The sequence below is a fragment of the Zingiber officinale genome, chromosome 4B (assembly GCF_018446385.1).
Source record: "Zingiber officinale cultivar Zhangliang chromosome 4B, Zo_v1.1, whole genome shotgun sequence".
Taxonomy (NCBI): domain Eukaryota; kingdom Viridiplantae; phylum Streptophyta; class Magnoliopsida; order Zingiberales; family Zingiberaceae; genus Zingiber; species Zingiber officinale.
The window spans coordinates 63264117-63287702 of NC_055993.1; the positions used below are offsets into that span (position 1 = coordinate 63264117).

At 34.3% G+C, this 23586-nt stretch overlaps 1 protein-coding gene across 1 annotated transcript in view; it reads left to right on the forward strand.

Moving 5' to 3' along the window:
* Positions 1-22578, forward strand: part of LOC121975090 (proteinaceous RNase P 2-like) — a 42254-nt gene extending 19676 nt beyond the window's left edge. The window contains exons 2-6 of the mRNA XM_042526489.1: positions 2178-2279; positions 2394-2569; positions 4191-4311; positions 22019-22087; positions 22201-22578. Of these exons, the coding sequence (XP_042382423.1) occupies positions 2178-2279; positions 2394-2569; positions 4191-4311; positions 22019-22087; positions 22201-22440 (708 nt within the window). The 3' untranslated portion in view covers positions 22441-22578. The remainder of the gene's footprint in view (positions 1-2177; positions 2280-2393; positions 2570-4190; positions 4312-22018; positions 22088-22200) is intronic.
* Positions 22579-23586: the final 1008 nt, after the last annotated feature.

Below are 23586 nucleotides of genomic sequence, written 5' to 3' on the forward strand. Positions count from 1 at the left end.
TCGTCTCCGTTTGTTGACTTTGTTACAGGTTTTACGGAATCATTCTCATTGTTATCACCTTTACATTATATAATTTCAACAAAGACATGGACACTATTATTGTCATACAATAAACTTAGATGTTTTCTTATTCGTTGGAAAGGACGACTAAAAGAAGATATCTCAGAGTTAAAATACAGGGTTACTAAAGCAATTATTCCCTATGTTTAGAAAAGACGATCCAAGAACACCAACTGGTCAAGAGTTGAGTTTCTCTCAGTGGAGGAGAAGCTAAAAAGTTGTCTCAGTTTCAAACTCCACCTTCCCATTTGACGGAGTCGAGTTCTCTTCGGTTGAGGAGAATAACGCGGTCAAGAATTTAATTTTATTAAAAGTTATTTAAGTCGTTAATTTTTATAGTTAGTTTGAACTTTTAAAAAAGTTTTTTAGGAAAGTCGGCTAGGTTTTATTAGAAAAATTAGGATTTTGTTAGACAAGTCTATTATTTTATAAAGAATAGATATCATCCTCAAACTATAAAAAGGGATTAGATCTCATGTAGTGATCGCGTTTTAGAGTTAAATGCAATTTGCAATTTTCTTTTCTCTGGGTGAGAATTGGCAGCTTTCCTCTTGTATCCTTGTTTGCTCCGCTATGCTACATTAAACGGTATTAGAGCTTGCTTTGGGTTAGGATTGTATCTCTTTATCCTTCTGCTATATTGCTTCATATAGTTAGAGGAAAATTATTTGTTACACTCTCACTAACACTAACATTATTAATTATACTACCTACATATTCTTTATAATATCAATATGATTGCCCTACAGGTTGGCACAGTTAGTATTTGCATGAGTGTTTGCTCCAATAGGTCTTAGGTCAATTCCCAGCGGGAACAAAATACCTCGTTTGGTCCCTAACCTCCCCCATGCAAAGCACCAATGCGCTAGGACAAAATGCCCCCTTGTGATTTACCTGCTCAAACCTTGTCATGGGCCGACAATACTGGGTTGCTTGTGGTAAGCAATATGACCTTTTGTTACAATAATATCAATATGATTAATAGATGATTTTTTATAACTTATAATAATAGGTATCTTCAATAAAATTGGTATATAAATCAGTCATTTTTTTTTCTATTGCTTCTCTTATTAAAAAATAACATATATATCTTTCAGGAATAAAAACAACATTTTTAGAACTTTGCCTCGTCCCTTAGGCCTCGTTTCCTTATTGGGATAGAAAGCAATTTCCACAATCACCTGTTCAAATTCTGGATATTGATTAATTTGCACTTGAATCAAACTTTTTAGTGAAATGTAGCACCACTCTTAATAGTTACCTACAAATCCCATAGATCATCGAATAATGGGATGCTCATGGTGTGGAGTTGAGTAGAAGGGTTGTTGTATAAGATTGGATTGTAGGTTCATGAGATCCTAGCTTTATTAAGATCATAATTAAGATTTGGATTGTTTAGGTCAATTTGAACCATAGGATCATGAGATCCTAAGACTTGGATTGCAGACCTAACAACCATGGCACAAATGGAACAAGGCACGCATACATCATAGTTGTAAATTTTAGTGGGTCTATCAAACAAAGTAGGGCTCAAGAACTCCACTTAACCGGAAACAATTCAAAATTCGTATAGAAACTAAATCAAGAACTTGATACCAAATTGATGCAGTAGGTAGATAATCTCAAACTTATAAAACTCACTAAGGGTATCTATATCATAAATTAAAGAATGTTCATTACATGGAGATCCATTTTTTTTTTATAAGCCATCATAAAGACAAATCTCCTAAAGGTAAGGTTTATGACAAACTTCTTTTCAAAACATACAAAACTTTAAAAAAATTTAATATTACAAAAATACAAAACCTAAATTTTAGAATAAATTCAAATTCAACCATGCTAGTAATTTTTTTTAATGAAATCAAAGTAAATGGCACCCCAGTTTACTCTTAAAAGATAGTAACACTTGCTAGTTGTTGTGATGTCCAGAGGCATTTTATAACATCATGCTAAGTTAATTACTGCATATTGTTTTTTTCTATATGTTCATATGTACTTCCAGCATTTATCAACCAAGTACAAATTTTTGGAGGAACATTTTCCCAAAAAGAGAAGTAAAAAAAATACCAAAAAGTGAGGATTTTTCTTTCTTCTTATATTTGTTTCCAAATATCCAGGAATGGTTGGAAGATAATAAGGGATGTGATGCTATTATTGATGGAGCCAATGTTGCACTCTATCAGCAGAACTTTGCAGATGGCGGATTTAGTTTGTCTCAGGTTTATTCCTTATTCTGATTTTGCAATTCGAATATACCATGTTCAAGTTCTCTTCTTACGTCGATTTTTTGATACTCGATATTTACTTTTGTGTCGTATTCCTAAATAGAGCAGTTAAATGATGTAGCTAGTGAGATTTTCAGAAGAAACAAGAAGAAATGGCCGCTTATTATTCTACATAATAAGCGTATTCAAGCACTTATGGGAGATCCTTACAACAGGCAATTGTTGGATGCATGGAGATCTGAAGGAGCATTGTACATGACACCAAGCGGATCTAATGATGATTGGTATGGATCCTTGGTAATCTAGTTTGCCTTTGTGTCATGCATTGCCATTATCATCAGTGGTCTATTTAATTATACTTGAATAGTGCAAAATACTGTGCTTATTAACAATGGTAAGTATCAAAGGCAACAATATAGAGTGGTTTTAAAAGAAAATAAATGATCCCATGTGTATCAAGGGAGAGAAGGTGTTTGAGCATGCAATGATGAGTGTGCCAGATATTGTGTTATTAATAGTCTCCTACTAGCTAGATATTAGTGCTACTCCTCTGACAATCCATGAATTGGTTGTAAACAATGGTGTAGACTCCAGGCAACTACGATAGGTAATTATTAACGCACAATCCTTTGAGGTGGTTAGCAACACAATACATTTGGGAGAGAGGAGGAATAATCAAGGGAGAGAAGATGATTTTGACCATACCCATATTGCACTGGAGAGTACAGGGGAGACATTTAGGTATCTTACAATGATAAAAAGGAAGGGGTATTTTACTATCCAAACAACCCTAACCCAACTTGACCTAGCCAATTGGGTTCAATTCAACCTAGTCTACTTTGGTCTTGTGTTCATTGTGATCACAAAGTATCTCTAAAGTTTAAAGATGAGTATTACAAAACGTTTGCTAGATTTGTTATATTATATGAAGCTAATATTGGAATTATGAAACGAGTATACGAGCAGAAGATGAAAGTTGCAGAGATGAGGGTGTTAAGGTCGATGTGCGGAGAGTATTAGAGAGAAAGTCGGGATTGCACTGGGAAAATTTCGAAAGACGCGTTTAAAATGATATGACATATACTTAGATGATCAATAAATGACCCATTTAGTCAATGTGAGATGGTGACAAATTCACACATTAATAGAGAAAGAGAGACCAAAGAAGACTTGGTAAGTAATTTTAAAATATGATAAACTTTATTTAAATATAGATGAGGATATAGTAAGAGATTGAACCAAATGACATAGGAGGATCATATAACTGACCTCACTTTGTGAAATAAAAGCTTTATTGTTGTTGTCGTTGTCGTCAAGCCAAACTTAGGCTAAATGAGAAATTAAATAAATCCAAACCTTGTGCCTGTTGTTAATATCTAATCTCACCCCAAACTTTTTCCAAATAGAACTCAAAAATCACTATATCAGCTTATAAACAATTTTGTTCAGCCGTAAAATCCCAGTTAACCCCTAATTACGTATATCTTCCCCTAGTCAAACATCAGAAGATAACATGGTTTTGCTCTGATCGTAAAGAAGAAAATACTGGCTTTACTCTCTGGAGTAGCCTCTATCCAGCTATGGATCTCTATGTAGGGGGAGCAAGTTATAACTCTACAAGGCTCCATATGAACAACTTAAAATAAACTTAGTGAAGTAGAAATAGTAATGACACTGTTCAGTACAATCTATATAAAACATTACAAAAACAATTTAAGATAAGCTTAGTCTAAATATAGAGTGTTGTTTAACATAGTCAACAATTCAAATTTTTTATGTGATGTTTTTTTATGTAATTAATCAACTTATTTTCTACAATGCAATTATTTCTTCCTAATTGGCGTACTTTTAAGTATATATTTGTACACAATTTTGTTGTTACAAAGTTACATTATTTGGAACCAGGTATTGGCTTTATGCAGCTGTTAAACTTGGATGTTTGCTTGTGACTAATGATGAAATGAGAGATCATATATTTGAGCTGCTAGGAAGATCCTTCTTTCCTAGGTGGAAAGAAAGACATCAGGTATCCATCCTCATATTGAACAGTAGTAGTTTACTAACAATGATATCAATTCTGTCATATGAACTTTGTAATGGTTTCCTCATAGTTTGTCTTCATCTGCACTAATACTATAACTATTAGAAGAGCAACTTGTATTAAGCCTAACTAGGGCTCACCTACTCAGATTTTTTCTTGTCATTCAACTCTACAAAATTGTTTATATTCACTCGTGCTAGTGTTATCATCCACAATGTAAACTTCCAGAGTCATTAGGCTGACTTTATATTGTTAGTTCTCAACAGGTCAATTATTTTATCCTGCAAATGTATTACATCACTTCAGTAGTCTATATTTAACTGCATTTACATTTCCATTTTAAAAGAAAAAACAGTGGCGTATTAATACAGGATAGTCAATGCATTTTTGGCTAATTTGGTAGATGACAATTTTCTCTTAACCAAGTAAATTTATGTGGAGCTCATCTATTTTTTTCCACTAATCTTTGAACCTCTCTTATAAAATGTTATCTCTGATGATATATCATGCAGTCAATTCAATAATATTTATGTGCTTATAAAATGAAATATGATCTTCATTTGATAGAAAAATAGAGAAGACGTTAGGGAGAAATATTATTTTAAAAAATCTTTGCATGCTGTGCGTGGTTAATTCATTGCCTAATCCTTATGCAGCATGTTGATGCATATGATGTTAAAAAATAACTAATTAGATCAACATTTATTATATTATCACGTGTCAATGATGTGTTGATATCTACTATATACATTTCAAATTAGTTAATATAATCACACAATAAAAATTAAAAATTAGATCTTTTACTTAATTAAATTTAACATTTTATGCAATTGATAATTCCATATAAAATATTTTTAAATAGATATAACCAATACATATAACAAAGGATACATACATTACATACAACCCATATTTAATGTCTTGTTCCTTGTCAATTTGTTGCTTGCTTGAACAAAGATGGTGTGATATTAAGCCAGTGTGAAGACACATGGTGTTAGTGGCATTGATTATTGGGAGGATTAAGAAGACGATGAGAGAAGACTTATTGAGAGGTATGACACTAGTTATTAGGATGAACGAGAAGAAGATGGACTTACCTAGAGTTTCAAGAGGAAGAAAATTCTCATTCCCCTTTGCTATCTTGACATAGCTGGTGGATGTAGACAAATCAGTTTGTATCAACATTGGTAGAAATCTGAAATGAGATAGTAGTTTAAAATTTCGAACTGTATTTGAGTTTTAGTTTATGACTGAAATTATATAATTTTAATATGGTATTGTGTTATGCCGATATGATTTTGGTATATTTTAAATATAAAAAATAAAAATTTTAATAAAAAAATGCAAAAAATAATTTTTTTAAAAGAAGGAACAAAAATTGCGGGATTGTGGTGGCTCCGTAAGCCCACCAGATCACCACGGGATTGTGACGCCCTTGTGGAGGTCGTCGTGGGATTGCGGCGCCATCGTGACCTCGTGTAGGTCGCTGCGGGATTGAACAACCTTCGTGACCTGCGAAGGTCATCGCAAGATCGCAGCCCCTAACCAACCTTGCGGAGGTCGTTGCAGAATAGTTGCGATCCACGGTGCCTGTGCGGTGCTAGTATTAGTGTCGTTGGGTGGAACGATCAATTCTGCTCGTGCCGCCTCGACACAGTTTAAAATTTTAAACCATGCATTAGATTCTAGCTTCGTTTTATAACTTGAAATAAGATCAAGTCGTTTAAAACGGCCTATTTTGTCTTTAAAACTTATAACCAATTGACTTCTGAAAGGTGTAATTTATCTCTTAAAACTAACAAATTTTAGGAATAAAAAACATCTAGAATTTTTTAAATCCTAAAATTTAAAATGAATTTCTAAATTGATCCCTAATTTTGGAACCATATGATTCTCTCTCACCATGTAGACTAGACCTTAAGTTATTAGCACTTTCTTAGGTCATTGTTTGTAACAAAAGTTGTGTTTGCTTTGTGAAGTTCATTGAGCATGACTTCTTTCATTCATTCCTTGGAGTACGCTTCCAATTTCCGAGGAGCTGATGTAGCTTCTTTGTGATTTTGTTCTCTTTTTTGTGGTCCCTTCCAATAAGTTAGAAAGGAAGGACTCGTGTGTGTAGTTCTCTTATGATAAAATCAACATAAAAAAAACATGGAAGTTTGAATATCTTGTAATGGTTTGGCATACAATTTAATTTTAAAATTGAACTATTGGTTAAATAAGTTTGAAAGACTAAATAACTTTATAACTGTACTCACAATAAGAATGAATGCAAATCCCTCTATAGATTTCCTTATGAGATTTATAGGCTAATGAATGCATGGATATACCTTATATTGCTGTCTTCAAATGTAGGGGGTGCATTAGTAAATGTTTTTATAATAATCATTACTCAACTCAAAGCTTCTCCTAGTATTGACTACATAATCGATGTACAAAATGAAACAAATTGTCTTAGCGAAACTATTTTTGAAATTTGACATTTGTTCCCTAAGATTAAGATTGAGAAGAAGGTAAATACACTAAAATAAATTACCTTCATGGAGACATGCAAAGAAGTGAGTTATCTTTACTCCACATGTGGAACCGCCACATCAGCGGCCCCCCTAGAGCCGGTCCCACGGATGTGGAGGGAGTTATCTTTACTCCACATGGCCGGTCTTGTGGTAACCGGAGCATCGTCCCACTTGTGTAAGAGGAAGGAGAGGCTTTCTCATGTGATGAAGAGGTCAACAACCTAATAGGGTGGAGATAAAGTGAAACAACACTAGGAAGAAGCACTTAATTAAGGCTATGAACACTTTGCCATTAGCTAACCATTAAACTTCCCAATTGGATTAATACAACTCACACAAGATTCTTCTATAAGATCCTAACTCTGCAAGCTACAACAACAACAATTAAGCCTTATTCCACTAGGTGGGGTTGACTATATGCCATTGAGCTCTATCTTCTATATGTCATCATTTATATTTAAATAAATTTATCTTATTTTATTATTACTAATCAAGTTTTTTTGGTTTTCTTTATTTGATATGTACATTTGTCATAGTTTTACATCGCCTAACTAGAGTATTTATTGATCGTCTAAGTATATGTCCGTACCATCTTAATGCGTTTCCCGAAGTTTTCCTAAATAGATGCAACTCGACTTTTTTTTAAAAATATTTTCATATCTTATTATGTCTATCCTTGTTTGTCTGCACATTCACCTTAACATCCTCATCTCTGCGACTCTCATTTTTTGCTCATGCGTTCGAGTCATAACTCAATATTCAACTCCATTTGACATAGCAGGTCTAACCACCGTTTTATAAAATTTTCCTTCAAGTCTTAAAGGTACTCTATGATCACAAAAAACACATGACGCTCTTTTCTCGATTTCAACAATTTCACTTGTATTCTATGTAAGACATATTTCTCAATCTCTTTTTCCTTTTGCAAAAATCATTCTAAATACTTAAAATTATTAATTACAGATAACTCGTCATCACATATTTTAACAATTGTATCATTACGTCTAATATTACTAAACTTAAATTTCATATATTTTGTCTTTACTCTATTAAGATAACTTTTCACTTATATCGTTTCCTGCTTAGATTTTAGTTTAACATTTACTGCGTCACATCTCTCATTTACTAAAATAATATACAAACAACATGCACCGCAATATCATATCTTAGATGTGTCCAGTGAGTTCGTCTATGATTAGTGTAAAAAAAAGAATTTAGAGATAATCTTTGATGTAACCTTATCTTTATGGGAAGCGTTTCAGTTAATCCGCTTGAAGTCTTTACTCTTATTATTACATCCTCATACATATCTTTAATTAGTTCAATATATGCTATTCTAATATCTCTATTTCTAGAAGTCTCCATAAAATTTTCCTTGGGATTTTATCATAAGTTTTTTCTAAATTGATGAATATCATAAGTCTTTCTATTTCTAATACTTTTCAATTAGTTGTCTAAGAAGATGCAAATATTTTATTATCGACCTTTTAGACATAAATCCAAATTAATTTTCTATCACCATAGTATCCTTTGTCATTTTTTTATTACTCTTTCTAAAATTTTATGGTATGACTCATTAGTTTAATATCCTTATAGTTTGCACAAGGTTTAAAATTTTTGCCCGTGCCTAGGTTTCGGTCCTGCATTGGAACGATACGGTTTCGGTACCGTATGTGCTATGTCGGTATGGTTTTGATATGCACGTTTTTTAATTAAAAGCACTGTTCCTGTTTCGCCTTCATCGTTGCTCCATTCTACCAGCGAACGTCAGGCCAGCGAGGCCTCCATGGTGGTCGCGAGGCCTACGTGTGGCCTCGACGGTGGCGGCATCGTTGCTTGCGCGTGGCCTTGGTGGCGATCGCGAGGATCGTGTGAGGCCTTCGCGACGGCAAGGAGGTGGCTGCGAGGCCTTCTCGGCTGCCACAAGGCTAGCATGTGGTCTATGAGTGGCCTCCAGGTGATCGCGAGTCCCGGACGTGGTCTCGCGGCGCGAGGCCCACGTGGTGGCCGCGAGGCTTGCCCGTGGCCTCCGCGATGACCGGGAGGCCCACGCGTGGCATGTGTGATGCACGCGCGATGCCTGTGTGGCTGCGGTACCTCAGGTGTGTCGGTGCCGATTTCGGTTAGCGAGCTAAATGAATTTTTTTGCTCGTGTCGGGCAATACGACACAATATTTTGAATCTCGAGTTTGCACAATATTGTACGTCTTCGTTATTTTTATATAAGGGAAATAGAGTACTTACCTCTACTTATATGACATTTTTTAGTTATTAATATCAAGTTGAATAACTTTGTAAGTCATTCAATACCTTGTTTACCTAGACATCAACTATTTTATTTCCTCATCATTTACTAGTACCATATTTTATTCATTTTTAATATATCTTATTTGGATAAGATCTCTTGTCTTGTCTTTCTCTCTCACGTTTTAGCTATTTTGTAAATATCTCTTTCCCCTTTTCATATTCAATTTTTGATATAAGTATTTAAAAGTTTCAATTTTTGCTTCGTTCACTACTTTATTGACTTCTTTCTTGGCTACTATATATTTTTTTAAGTTTTCTTTATTCTTATATGTATATAATATCTTATAAACTGTTCATTTTTTTCTTAATTTTTTCATTCCAATATCAAAATTCTTTATTTGGTGATACATGTCCCTTTGACTCATCGAGTTTACTCTTGGCTACTATTTTCAACTTTGATACTATCTTATCTTATGTCGTATTCATGTCGCCGTATATTTCTCATAATGTCTGCTCTTACCCTCTCCTTAAATATGCTTTTTTTCTTATTCTTTAATTTCCACCACTTAATTTTAAGAGTTGTGCATATTTTTCTTCCATTGATACTATGCTTGAGGCGTATATCCAACACTATTAAGCTATGTTGGGTAGTTAAGTTTTCTCCATCTCTTGCAATTTTTACAGATCTTTCTATCCTTTTTTCCTAACCAGAAAATAAATTCGCGATTTATTATTTCCACTTTTGAACGTGACCAAGTGTTCTTATCTTTTTTTAGAAAACGTATTAGTTTATATAAGGTCATATGTTATCGTAAAATTCAATATAGTTTTTCCAAACCTATAATCCTCATGCACCCTATTTTATTTTTCATTTTACACTCCTATATGTCTATTTAGATCTCCTCCTATTAAAATCATTTCAGTTGACGAAATATTTTGTAATACCTCACCTAGGTGTCCCAAAATCTAGAGTTTGTATACTACTGAACGTTCTTAGATTCCATGTTCCAGATCTTAGACAGTTAATTTTCTTATAGTATTTATTTTTATCCAATTTATAGTGTAAGAACTCTTGCACATTTAACACTATATTTATGTTTTCATAGAGATATATAGCGATTTTTACCGAGACGTTACAGTTGGACCTTGCAATATATTTTTTCTTGACAACAACCTAACATTAGCACAATAGTTTGATGAATTCATTCATTGAACATTTGCTTGAAAGTCCATGCTGGCTAGCAACTTAATGCGCAATCCTTGCCCTTTTTCATCCGGGCTTGGTATCAATATTGGCGGGTTTATCCTAATTTTACAAGCTACTAGGATTATTCAGTTCCAACTTGAGATTAAATCTTAATCGCACAAATGTAACTAATTCAGTTAGCTAAATAATAAACTTTGTTATAAGCATAACAAATCTAGTTAGTTAGTCAGATATAAGCCAAACAAACTTAAATGAGATCAAATCTCATCCATTTGATCATAATAACTTGTTTGTTAGATGAGACTAAATCTCATCCATGTGATGTTACACTTGTGTTTGATCTCCATCACCAATTAATTATTAATCAATATCATTAACTCTTAATTATCCTTTAATCCTTTATCCAAGCTACAAACATCACATGCCAAGAACTAAAGGTGCATGTGGTTCTGTGGACTTTAGGACATAACGCTATGTGGCCTAGATGCAAAACCCATAACCCTGATGAAGTTCGACTTTATTGGTCTAGGCACACAAGCCAAGATGGCCTTCAGAAATATATCAACACTACCCACTATTCCAGGATTTAAGTTCCACAAAAGGATTTTATAAAAGCATGTGACATTGCAGTTACCATGCAATTTGTTTCTCTATCATGTATATCACTACATGTCCCTAAAATTTAGTGGGGTGCTGATCAAGAGATCACTCAATCCTGCCATAACCACTTGGACAAAAGAACAACTTGAGAACTCTTCTCAACTAGCTTATGTGGACAAATAATTTGAGAAATCTTCTTAGTTGATTCCCACTGTGCTTGATTTAATTCATGTCGTAACCAATCAAGATCACATTATTAAAAGGATCTTCTAACTCAACAAATGATTTTCATAATAGGCTTAATTTTTAACTCTGGATTGTAGGTGAGGTAGGAGCTCTGGATGTTATTGTCAATGTAGGTGTTACTTTTCAATAATATACTAGCCTTTTAACTTGAGATAGTCTGTTTTTGGTTAATCCTTCAAAATTTTCTTACATTCAAGATTATATTCAATCATTTTGACTTTATAATAAGCATCATCCATTACAATGAATGAAAATGAGTTGCATTCTCTTTGATTTTATAATCTAAGTCTATTAGGGTCGAAGGGTCAACCTAGATTCTTTGCTAATACTACGTCTGCATAAATTTTCAATTATGATCAATATTTTGCTACACTTAAGATTTTTTGTCTTATAAATTTGTTATATAGATCATCATCAAAGCATGATGGAACACATATTTCTCTAAGTTAACATTTTATTTTAAAACAACGTTTAACATATTGCTATTATTTCTTAGCAGATTTAATCATGGTTTAAAATCTCATATTGTGTTAGGCCAAATAGTTAAAACATATCGTTCCGATAAGTTACCGAAATTCGATACTATTGGGCACCGAGACAATGTCTTATGTATCATGCCAATTGTGTCGACAAGTATCTATTTATGTCAACATTCGACACCCCATGCCATGCGAAAATTAATATGTAAGTACCCTGTGGTAGTTTTTATATGATCAACCAAATTAAGTTAGGTCCTGTTATGTTTTGATGTCCTTGTGTCTAAGTGTGCAGGACTTTAGGACAGGAGGTAGAGCGAGAGACGCAGCTAGCGAGAAGGAAGACACGGGAGAGAGTCGACGGACTTGGTGCGTCCGAGGGACGAGGTGCTGCGGAAGAGTACGTTGGCAGACGAGAAGGAAGCTCGCGGTAGTTTCGAGGGACAAGAAACTAGAGCGGAAGGTTGCTCGAGAAGGTCGGAAAATAGGTTCGGGTGAGTCTTATTCCGGATGACCGAAATTACTTAAGCGAGGGGAGCTGAAGTGGAAGACCTAAACGAAAAGTCAACTGGATGTTGACTGTGGTCCGGGAGCTTGGAGAAATTCCAGGCGCTCAGACTTCGGGAGCCCGGATCTAGTCCGGGCGCTCGGACCATCTGGAGTGCCTAGGGCACCCTGGAGGCGCCTTCGAATGCGGATCGGGTTTAAGCGGGTCCAGGTGCTCGGAGTAGATCTAGGCGTCTGGACCAGAAAGTTTATCACAAAGTTTGCTATCGCGATCTAATGTGACGGGGATAAAATTTTATCTCCCTCCAGACGCTTGGAACCCTTCCATGCGCCCTGATTAGGGCTATAAATACATGCGCTTGCAACCCTTCCAGGCGCTTGGAACCCCTCCAGGCACTTGGAACCCTTTCTGTGCCTCTTCTTTTTAATTAGGTTCTTAATTCTTTATGCAAGTGTTTATTTTAATCAAGTTATAAGTTTCGAGGAAGGTGCTTTGTTTGAATTTATTGTGCAGGTTATTCACTTCCCTCTAGCTGGCCGCAAGGGACCTATAATTGGTATCAGAGCAAGGACGCTTCAAGAGGACTAACCGTCGATCGAAGCATAAGAGATGGTTGTGCCGAGCATTTACCCACCGAAGTTCGAGGGGGAATTCACGAACTGGAAGAAAAAGATGGAAGTATTCTTTAAGACAGATTTTGATTTATTACTGATTATGAAATTTGGTTTTGTAACAACCGAGATTTGCTAAGGTACGCGCTTAACGCCTTTCCTAGGACTTTTGAATGAATATTCTTAGTAGATGCATATTACATCTCCAAGGATCTAGAGGTAAGTACTTTAGAAGAATTATTTTCTACATTTGAAGTTAATGAAACTAGATGTGCATATCTGAAGGAGCCCAAGCATAACATTGTCTTAAAGGCAAAAATAGATGAACCAGAATCCGAAACGCCCCTCGACGATGAGGAAACGACATTCATGGTAAGAAAATTCAAAAAGTTGTTTAAAACGAGTAAGTTTAGTCAAGTGTAGGATAAAAGAAGCAAAAGAAAGATAAGATGTTACTACTGCGATGAAGAAGGGCACGTCAAAGACAACTGTCCCAAATTGAAAAACAAGGAGAAGAACAAGAAGCCAATCCAGTCAAAATATAAAAATTTAAAAGCGACGTGGGACGAAACGTCGTCAGAGTCAGAGATCAAGCCCAAGCTGAACTTCCGCAATGAGCATCGAGAGCATCGATGAAGGGGGAGCAAAGCAGATCTAAGGGGGAGCATCAGAAATCGACAAGGTAAGTCAGCTACGATCTCTACCTCCTGACTAGTTATTTAAATTCGTAAAAATATCATCGAAAAATGCTTGTAAATTAGAAATTGAAAATAGAAAAAATAAAAAGGAAAATGATGAATTAAAACTAACCTTAGCAACATCCTGTCGATTAGAAGATTTTGACAAGATAAAAATTCAAAATGAAAAGTTGAAAATAGAAATAGAAAATTTGAAAAATTTTGCATACTCACATGTTCAACTAGCTTGAAATTATTCAGGACTTAATTGGTATTATAGATATCATAAGAACCAAATCAGAAAGGAATATATTTTGGATTCCAAGATCATGCTTAGGTTAAATTGTTATGCATGCCTTATTTTTTAAAGTTTTTTTTTTCTTATAAATAAATTGCTTTGCATGATTTCTGTTAGAAATTAATTAGAATTTAATTTTTCTGAGAAAGAGAATTTCATCACTTATCAATAGAAAAAATTTCAAATTTTTCTGACCATTAAATTATTTTGTATGAATTGTTTAAGAAAAATTATATTTGTCTATTTAAAAATATCTCGCAGAGTTATTTTTGTAAAATATAATTTTATGTAGAACTTTATCATTTTCTCTATCTAAGAGAATTTTTTCAAAATTTTTTGACCATTGGTAAATTTTCTATAAATGATTTATCTAAATAAAAATTTTTAATATTAAAAACTCTCGAAAATTTAATTTTTGAAAGTTTATTTTTTTTACAAAGTTACTTGCTATTATACATTCTCAGAAAATATTTCGAGATTAATAACTATTTTTAATCAGTTTCTTGAAAAATATGTCTTTATGTAGAAAAAATTTATTTCTACTTAAAATAATATATATATTTTTAAAATTTTTATGTCTGCTTTATATATGACTATTCAACTGTTATAAAAATTTTCAAGATTTTTCCAAGTCTAAATTTTTTTTAATTAATTTTTCCAAAAATAATTTATTCAAATTTCCAAAATTTAAACTTCCTGATCTTTTCTGGATGATGGTCAGTTTTTTTTACCCTTAGACTCTGATTTATATTTATTTTAAAGTTGTTTTAATGGAATACCCCATTTTAATGTGATTAAAGGGGAGAATTAAAGATTATGGTTAGGGGGAGGGTATAATTTTTAAAACATGTACTTGCAATTTTATAACTGTTATTTGTTTGTCGAACTTAACTTGGGGTTGCTCACATCAAAAAAGGGCGATTGTAAGTACCCTTTGATAGTTTTGATGTGATTAATCAAGTCAAGTTACGCCTTGTTATATTTTGATGTCCTTGTATCTAAGTGTGCAGGAATTTAGGAGCACAGGAGGTCGAGCGAGAGATGCAACTAGTGAGAAGGACGACACGGGAGAGAGTCGACGGACTCGATGTGTCCGAGGGACGAGGTGTTGCGGAAGAGTACATTGACGAACGAGAAGGAAGCGCGTGGTGGTTCCGAAGGACGAGAAACCGGAGCGGAATGTTGCTCGAGAAGGCCGCAAAAGGGATTCGGGTGAGCCCTATTCTGGATGGTCGAAATCACCTAAGCGAGTGGAGCTGGAGCGGATGACTCAGATGAAAAGTCAATTGGATGTTGACTGTGGTCCGAGCGCTTGGAGCAATTCCAGGCATCCAGACTCCGGGCGCTCGGATCTGGTTCGGTCGCTCGGACCACCTCGAGTGCCAGGGCGCACTCGGAGGCGCCTTCGAATGCGGATCGAGTTTAAGCAAGTCTAGGCGCTCGGAGCGGGTCCAGACACTCGAACTAGAAAGTTTATCGCAAAGTTAGCTGTCGCGATCCATTGTGACGGTGATAAAATTTTATCCCTTCCAGGCGCCTGGAATCCTTTCAAGCGCTCTGATCAGGGCTATAAATACAGTCCTGATCCCATAAGCTAAAGACAACACTTGAAAACGATTCCATTTGAGTTTAACTTTGTAATTGTGAGCTTTGACTACTGTAAGAGGCTACTCCACCTAAAGGAGATTTTTCGTGAGCTTTAATTTCCTTGGATTAGCAATCTGCTGGGTGCAAACCAAGTAACTCTTTGTGTTTCTCTTCCTTTTAATTAGGTTTTTAATTCTTTATGCAAGTGTTTATTTTAATGAAACTATAGGTTTTGAGGAAGGTGTTTTGTTTGAATTTATTGTGCAGACTATTTACCCTCCTCTAGTCGGCCGCAAGAGACCTACATAATGTAATGTTATTTTTTTATAGTTGGTTTCCATACAAAATAATATCAAAATGGTAGCATTCCAAATGAAAAGTAAACATATTAAACTTAACTATATAGTTGTCTTATTTTTTTCTTCTTTATCTTTTTCATCTCACCTCCAATTTACTATTGACACCATACATGCCACCATCAACACCATACATCTTTTTCTTTCAGTCAAATACTGAAACTTTGACATGGCTTGAGGTTTTGCTTGTTCAATCGAAGTCTTGTCATGATAGTCAAAGTAGTCTTCTATTTTAATTAACCATATATTAGAATCCATTGATCCCATCAAAAGTAGGGGTTTCTTTCCTATTAAATTTGTTGTCATATTGATTTGCTATATCAGGAACATGACTAAATGTGACTGAAGTTTTCTCAAGAAATAGGATAATTTAATAGTGGGTGAGAGTTTCTGCAATACATTGAGCTTATAATAAATATTGATGTTTATAATAAAAGAACCATAAATTAGGCACAATAATGGAAGAATGATAACTAAACTAAATAAGCGTATTTGTAAGTTTTTTCCAAAAGATGATGGTTCAACGAGGACAAGAAATAATGCATGATTTTTCTTCTTCTAAAGGATATATCATATTATACAAAAATAGTTTGTTGTCGGGATTATACAAAACTAATTGAATGTCAGAAATATAAATTACCAACTAAATAGACAAAAATAATTTTCAAAACTAGAGGTAACAATTCTATTGGGATTATGTGAACTAACTTCGTTGGTCAAGTTGTTACAAGGTTGTGTCTGATTAAGTTGTGTGATTACATGTGTTCTTTCTCAAACACGTCCCAAACCTTAAGCTTTGTTTACTCTGAGATGTAGATTGAGGAAGGAAAGGAATCAATGGTGGAAAAAAAATCCCTAGGGAAATGGAAGAGAAAAGGAAAGGAAAAGAGGGAAGAGGACGGGAAAAAGAAGGTAAAGAGAGGGGAAAGGAAAAAAAACATGTTAGCAAGGCCGATTGATTGCAAGACCGATTTACCTTACAGGGTAAAGAGAGGGGAAAGAGAGGGGAAAAAAACATGTTAGCAAGGCCGATTGTAGCAATAGTACTTTGTGTTTTATTGTAGCTACACTAAGTGATTACTAGATTTTGGGGCTTTAGTCAAATCTAATTTAGAATGCTGCCATTGATCAAACTTGTCACACAATGATGAAGAGACATGTAGAGGAGGCAATGTGTGGGTTGTGAAAGTGGCAGGAACCAAAGTGGGAGATTCAACGTTGGGATCAGAGATTGTTGCTCTTTGGTATGACCAATGGGGAGGTGTGCAAGGAGGTTATTGCTTGGTGTGAATCGTGCATGTTATGGGTTGTGTTGCTGGTCATGGAATCACAACGGCGGTATGCCATGGTGGGTTGAGTGGAGTGTGGATGTTGAAAGAGGATGTTTGGGCGGTAGAGTGGTTGCGTAATTAAAGAAACATGTTGCTCGATCATTTTGTGTATTCGCTAGAGGTGATTGGCAGTGCAAACCACATTATTGGTGGTATGAGATCTCTCTAAGGACATGGGATTAGAGGTGAGCAAAAGTTCGGTTAAATCAAATAAACCAACCAAATCAAGTTTAAAAATTAGGTTCGGTTATTTCAGAATTTGGATTTTTTTCTAAAAAATTTAATTCAGTTCAATTTCAGTTTAAAATCTCTTATTTAGTTAAACCGAATAAACCAAAATTAAAAAACTAATCTGTAAAATTCCTAAATAAGTGAACCTATAACTCCTAACTAATTGGTAAATTGTTAAAAAATTTAGTTAAAAGTGAACTTATAAATCTTAACTAATCGGTAAATTGTTGACAAATTGTGGTAATTCAAGTTTTGACAAAATAATTGATATTTTATCGGTTCGGTTATGTTTTTATTGGAAAATTCGGTCAGTTCAGTTTGTTTGGTTTCGGTTAATTTGGTTCGATTAATTTGGTTTGATTTTAACTGAATACTCAGCCTTACATGGGAGGAGACTCTTTAAGGGGCTTTGGATTGAAGGAAGGTGGAGGAGATCTATCTAATGGATGGGTAATGGAAGGGGGCATGGATATGGTAAGTGGAATAGAAAAGTTTGCTATGACATTCTTACGTCGATACAAGGAACAAACTTTGAGTGGAAAATCATGTTGGACATCTTCAAGGGACAAGAAAAAGATAGGAGCAAGATATCATCACTATTACTGAAAAAAATTAGGAATTTGACTTCGATATCATTTGATGCAACATGAAAAATCATCCTACACAAAACACAAACTCTCAATTCATCAAAGAGGTAAATATTATTAAAGAAAATATGAGACAACATAACTACTAGAAATCAGGAATTCAACTTTGATATCATTTGGTAACACAAAATATCATCCTGCATAAAACATAAACACAACTCTCAACTCACCAAAACGAAAATATTAAATTGAAAGATAAGCTAATACATGAGATCTTAACTCCTTTTTATAGAATTTAGATAAGATTAAGTCGTCTTATAAATGCCAGCTTATATCTAATGTTATAACTAACTTTTTAAAAGATCTAATTTATCTCTTAAAACTATAACAAACTCTTAAAGTTGATGTGGTGTAACCTTGTAGTTACGGATTCGAGTCGCGAAATAATCTCTTACAATGCAAGGTAAGACTGCATATAATAGACCCAATGTGATGTGACCTTTCCATGGTGCCTCATATTGCACCAGACTGCCTTTATAACTATAACAAACTCTTAACTACTCTTAGAAATTAAAACCATATAGAATTTACTCTAAAATATATAAAAATTAAATTTCTAAATTGATCCATGATTCTTCATCTGTTACTTTGTGTCTCAACGTTGCCTTAACAAGGAGAATGAAGATCAAGCATAATGTCTTGATGGTGTCGAAATGAGAAGTGGAATGTCTTGACGTGCTTTGCTTCGAAATGAGAAGTGGAATGTCTTGACGTGCTTTGCTTGCCGATCAACTGGAAGATATGGACCATAAGTTTTGGTCATGACGATTGACATGACTCATACACACACACAAAATTGATATGTTGCTCAACGCCTCCCGTGAACGAAATCAGACGTGGGCTATTTGACATGGCCAAAATCTATTTTTTTTAATTCCTCTATTATCTGCATGTAATAACTTTTCTCTTTCTTTTTAAATTAAAATAAACAACTTTTTTCTCTTTCTTAAATTAAAATAAAATTTTATTTCTCTCTCCTATGATTGCATGCAATAATCACTTTGGTGTTGATTTTTAACTGCACCGTTATAGCAGCTACTACATTGTAGCTATTACAACATTGACGCATCAGTACCATAGTGATTGTTGCATGTAATTATAGGAGAGAGAAGATTGAATTATATTTTAATTTAAGAGGAAAGAGAAAAAAGTTGTTGCATGCATATGAGAGATTATAAAAATTAAGTTTTGGCCACGTCAGATTGCCCATGTCAGATGTCGCTGACGACCACGTACTAAGCTTTAGGCAGCATATCATCTCTCTCTCTATATATATCACAGTATTAATTGGGTTAATTTGACTTGTTAGGAACTAGTTTAGCCTACATAATTCTTATCTAACCACTATCAAATACAATATAATCTCTCACTGCATAGGCATGTGTTTGCTAAAACTGAGACCGAATGGTTATTTGACTAAGTCAAAGAAATGTTTGAGCTGGTTTGTCTTCTCATCTTGTTTTCAGAAGCAATTATGTTCTTTGGTTATGACTACTAAGCCCATTACTTTAAGGAAGACTTGTCTGATTGCAGCTAATTGGGTGAATTTGGTTAAGTTTTAAATTTTTGATTCTATGATGTCGAATATGATGTAGGGGGATTTGAAGATTTTTTTTACTTTTTTTTGTTAAAATTTCTTTTTTTAGGGTTATTTTCGTCTTTTGCATCTTAGGGATTTGAATCTATTTAAATAATTGTTTAGTCGATTTTAGAGTTAGTTTTGGATGAATAATATTTTTGACCGTGCAATTTATTTACCTTTTTCCTATTTCTTGGTATTTTTCCGACAAGTTTTAGATGATTGTTTCTGGCGTTTGTGTTCGAAGCAATAGAATCAATACCGCCTACAGGATAATCTCTATTCTACTAGGCGTTAGTTGGTATCAGAGCCTTAACAACTTCAATGGTTTGTGGTCATGGTTGTGATAGGTAAGTTCCGATTAAGGAAGCCTCACATCATAATCAAGCCTCACATCATAATCATAGCATCTAGGATTTGAAGATTGAGGATTTATAGAGGCTAGTCAAAAATTAACCCAACGTCTGGTGGCGTGGGATTTTTATGATCATGTGATCTTTTATCATGATTCTAGTTCCGCTTTTAAAAATCCATATAACAATTGTGCTCAGTTTCGAGAATGTCGTGGTCAAGAGGAGCACCATGTGAACTTTGATTTTTGGGTTGATCTGCCTAAAACATTACAAGCAAAGGAATTCGTTGGTTGGATTAGTAAAGTGGAGAGAATTTTTATTATCAAGATGTGCTTGATTTAAATTGGTTGCCATCAAACTCAAAGATCGAGACTCAGCATGGTGGGAGCAATTGCGACGATCACGTGACAGATAGGGCAAAGCCAAGATCACTGATTGAGGGAAGGTGAAAAAGAAGATGAAAAGCCACTTTTTTCCCTTTGGTTACACTCAAACTTTGTTCTAGCGACTTCATGAGCGAGATCGGTTGATGATTTAGTGGCGAGGAAGACGATGAATCCATTGATGAAAATATGTTAGGGGATGAGTAGAAGAAATTGATGAAGATAATGAAGACAGGAATGACTTGGAGGATGATGAAGTTCATCAAACTTCTCATCTTGACATAGATCATGATGAGCATGAGATGGATGATAACGGATTTGATGAAAATGTCATGGAAGAAGAGGATGATGATTGAAGAATCCAAATTTGAAAGTGGTGAGTTTGTTGAGCTCGTTGTAGATATTTTTATGCAGGGTAGGAATCTTAGCAATGCACAAATTAAAATAAATGAAGATCTTGAAGAACTGCGTGAACTGGGCTTTGCTTTAGGACACAGTGATAATAAACTTGCAGTAATTATAAGCTTTTCACTGCTGTGGCCAACTTAGGACATGCATTATGGGGAAGAATCCATTCGCGATTTCTTTTTTTGCATCGAGGAGAACAAACAACGCTCTGCAAGGCTCACAGCTTGGTTCCATACACTAGAAAATTATTTTATCCAGGAATTTGAAAAATACCAACAGCTTGGATTAAGGAATCTTTGTGCTTTTACTTAGTAGTCCTCTCCAACCACACGTGTGCTTCAATATAATGATCGTGCGCTCTGTGTTTATATTGAGAACCCACAAGTAGTAGAATTCTTGACACATTCTGAATTCACTCACACTATTGATCTGAAGAAGGGCTGATATTATCTGGACTAGCATGCAAGTGGATTTAGAAGTGAAGAAGGCTCTTGAATTAACAAACCATCAGTATACAAATCAATTTCATGATTAGATAGAGAAGCTATGGAATACAGTTGCTTGCAATAACGGCAGTTCTTAACTTTTTGATCGCTAAAGGAATTGAAGATTGTGATTCTAATACATCAATAGATGTAACAGAAGCATTTGCTACATATTTTTTAAGTAGTCAAACATATTAGTTTATATCTAGCACTCACCTGTCCACAACAAAGGATTGCCGAGTTGATGGTTGAGAATTTTCCTCTTGGGCTACTCCTGATGTAGGATGATCTGAAGATTTTTTTTTCTTTTTTGTTAATTTTTTTTCCTAGAGTTATTTTTGTCTTTTGCATATTAGGATTTTGGGTCTATTTAAATAATTGTTTAGTTAATGTTAAGAGTTATAATATTTTCGATAGTGTTGTTTATTATTTATTTTTCCAAATTTTCTAGTATTCTTCTAAATCAATTGGTTTTAGAAGATTATTTCCGACGTTCGTGTTTGAATCAATGGAATTAGTGTTTGAATCAACGGAATTAATACAACCCACAGGATAATTTTCTATCCTGTTGGATGTCAGAACTCCTGAACTAGTCTCACTATAGTTAAAGTATTTATTTTTTTCTTTATTATTTCTTCAAGATCACCTATGGCTTAAAATTGATTAATATGTGACATGTGAATGAAGAAAGTAGGATAGTTCTGAGGATAGGAAATTAGGTTGTGCTATAAGCAAGGTCTGTTCAAATAACATTCTTCCTTGGCATGTCTTCCTTTGAGTGGCATTTGTTTTAGCTTGTTGATCTGTAATGATTGCTAGAATAATTATATTGACCGGTAAATGCTACAATCAACCTATTATTGCTTTATACAGTTCGCTCTATTTATTATATATGTTTTTGCATATATATTTGAGAGTAATAATTTTATTATGGAACCTAATCCAGGTCAGGTATACTTTTGTGAAGGGTAAATTGACTCTCGTGATGCCACCTCCATATTCTGTAGTGATTCAGGTAGCTTTTCTAGGCTCCTTCATAGAATCTCATTTTATTCTTAGAAGACTTTTGATACAAGTTTATCAGAGATTTCTGCAACTATACGCTAATCATCCATTTATTCTTTTCAGGAATCTGAAACAGGTTCATGGCACGTGCCATTAGATGAGATGTGCGACGATGAGCAACAGCGAACTTGGCTCTGTATTAGGAGACAAGGATCCACCCATGGTCCTTTGGAAGATATAACTGACAGTTTGGTTCAAACAATTAGTGAATCATCGATTATTCCACCCGAGTGTAGCAACATTTTCAATAATAGCACGAGGCATGTGACTGGTAAAAGAAAGGATAGATCTGATGGTCTCTGACCACCAGGCAGTAGATTATCTTCAAACTGTTGTACAACTTATTTATATGGAGTTTGATTTATCTGTTTTAAACTGGTTTTTGTTTTGGATATCAGCTGGGGAAGTTGAAAATTTGGTTGGAAGTTGTTTGAGCAGTAACCCTGTTGTTCTTATCTTGATGCTCGTTTCTCTTGATGCTCGTTTCGCAAATCATACAAAATGTAAGACGATGGGTGCTGTTTGTCTTCCTTGTGCCCATCTACTTTCCAGCTTCGTAAGCATGTGCTTTCACATCCAGTCTTATGCAATCTTAGCTCTGGCAATCAACTGTAATTTTAAGGGTCTTAAACATGTTCTCAAACTCATTAATGACTTAAATGCTTATGAACTTTTAAAACTTTAGCATGGGTAAGATCATACTGTGTTAAAAGTAAATGAGATTAAATTTTTATTTTTTTTCTAAATTAATAGGGGTATGAGTCGAGTTTTTGGATTAAGATTCAGGATTTCAGGAGGGTGAAAGTAATCTTATTGGGTCAAATTGTTTGATGTTTCACCTTTAGAATTGCTTAGAGCTATTTTGGTCAATGCTCAAAATAATTTGGAGTTTTTAGCGCATTTTCATAAAATAAAATGTGAAGTATGGTATCTGACTTGGGAATTTTTCAAAGTCTAAGCGAGTCCTTTGGTGAATTATTGTTGAAACATTCGGCAAAATTATTCTAACTTGGTAAAAATTATTATACTAACTTAAATAAATTTAAGTAAAATTTGTTAATTTAGTGAAAATTATTTCAATATTGTAGTAGTAGTTATGACCATAACTGACATGACCATAATAATAGTGATGTATTTTTAATATATCAATAATTTTGATTAAAATAAAGTAATTTTGCTTTATATTATAGCAATAAGGGCAGTAGCCACTATAATAATACTATGGTAATTTATGAAAATGCATAGGTAGTTTTACGTTTTCTCTATTTCAGTATTTTATTTTGGAATTATCCAAATAATATAGCTTGGCTGACTTTATTTTCCATTTTACCCTCCTACATCCTCCCTTCTTTATTATTGTTCATTCAAAAATCAACACCATAACATCATATTATCCTCGTTCTCCTCTTTCGATCTCCTCTCTCTTTGCCTCTTCTTCTTTCTACTCTT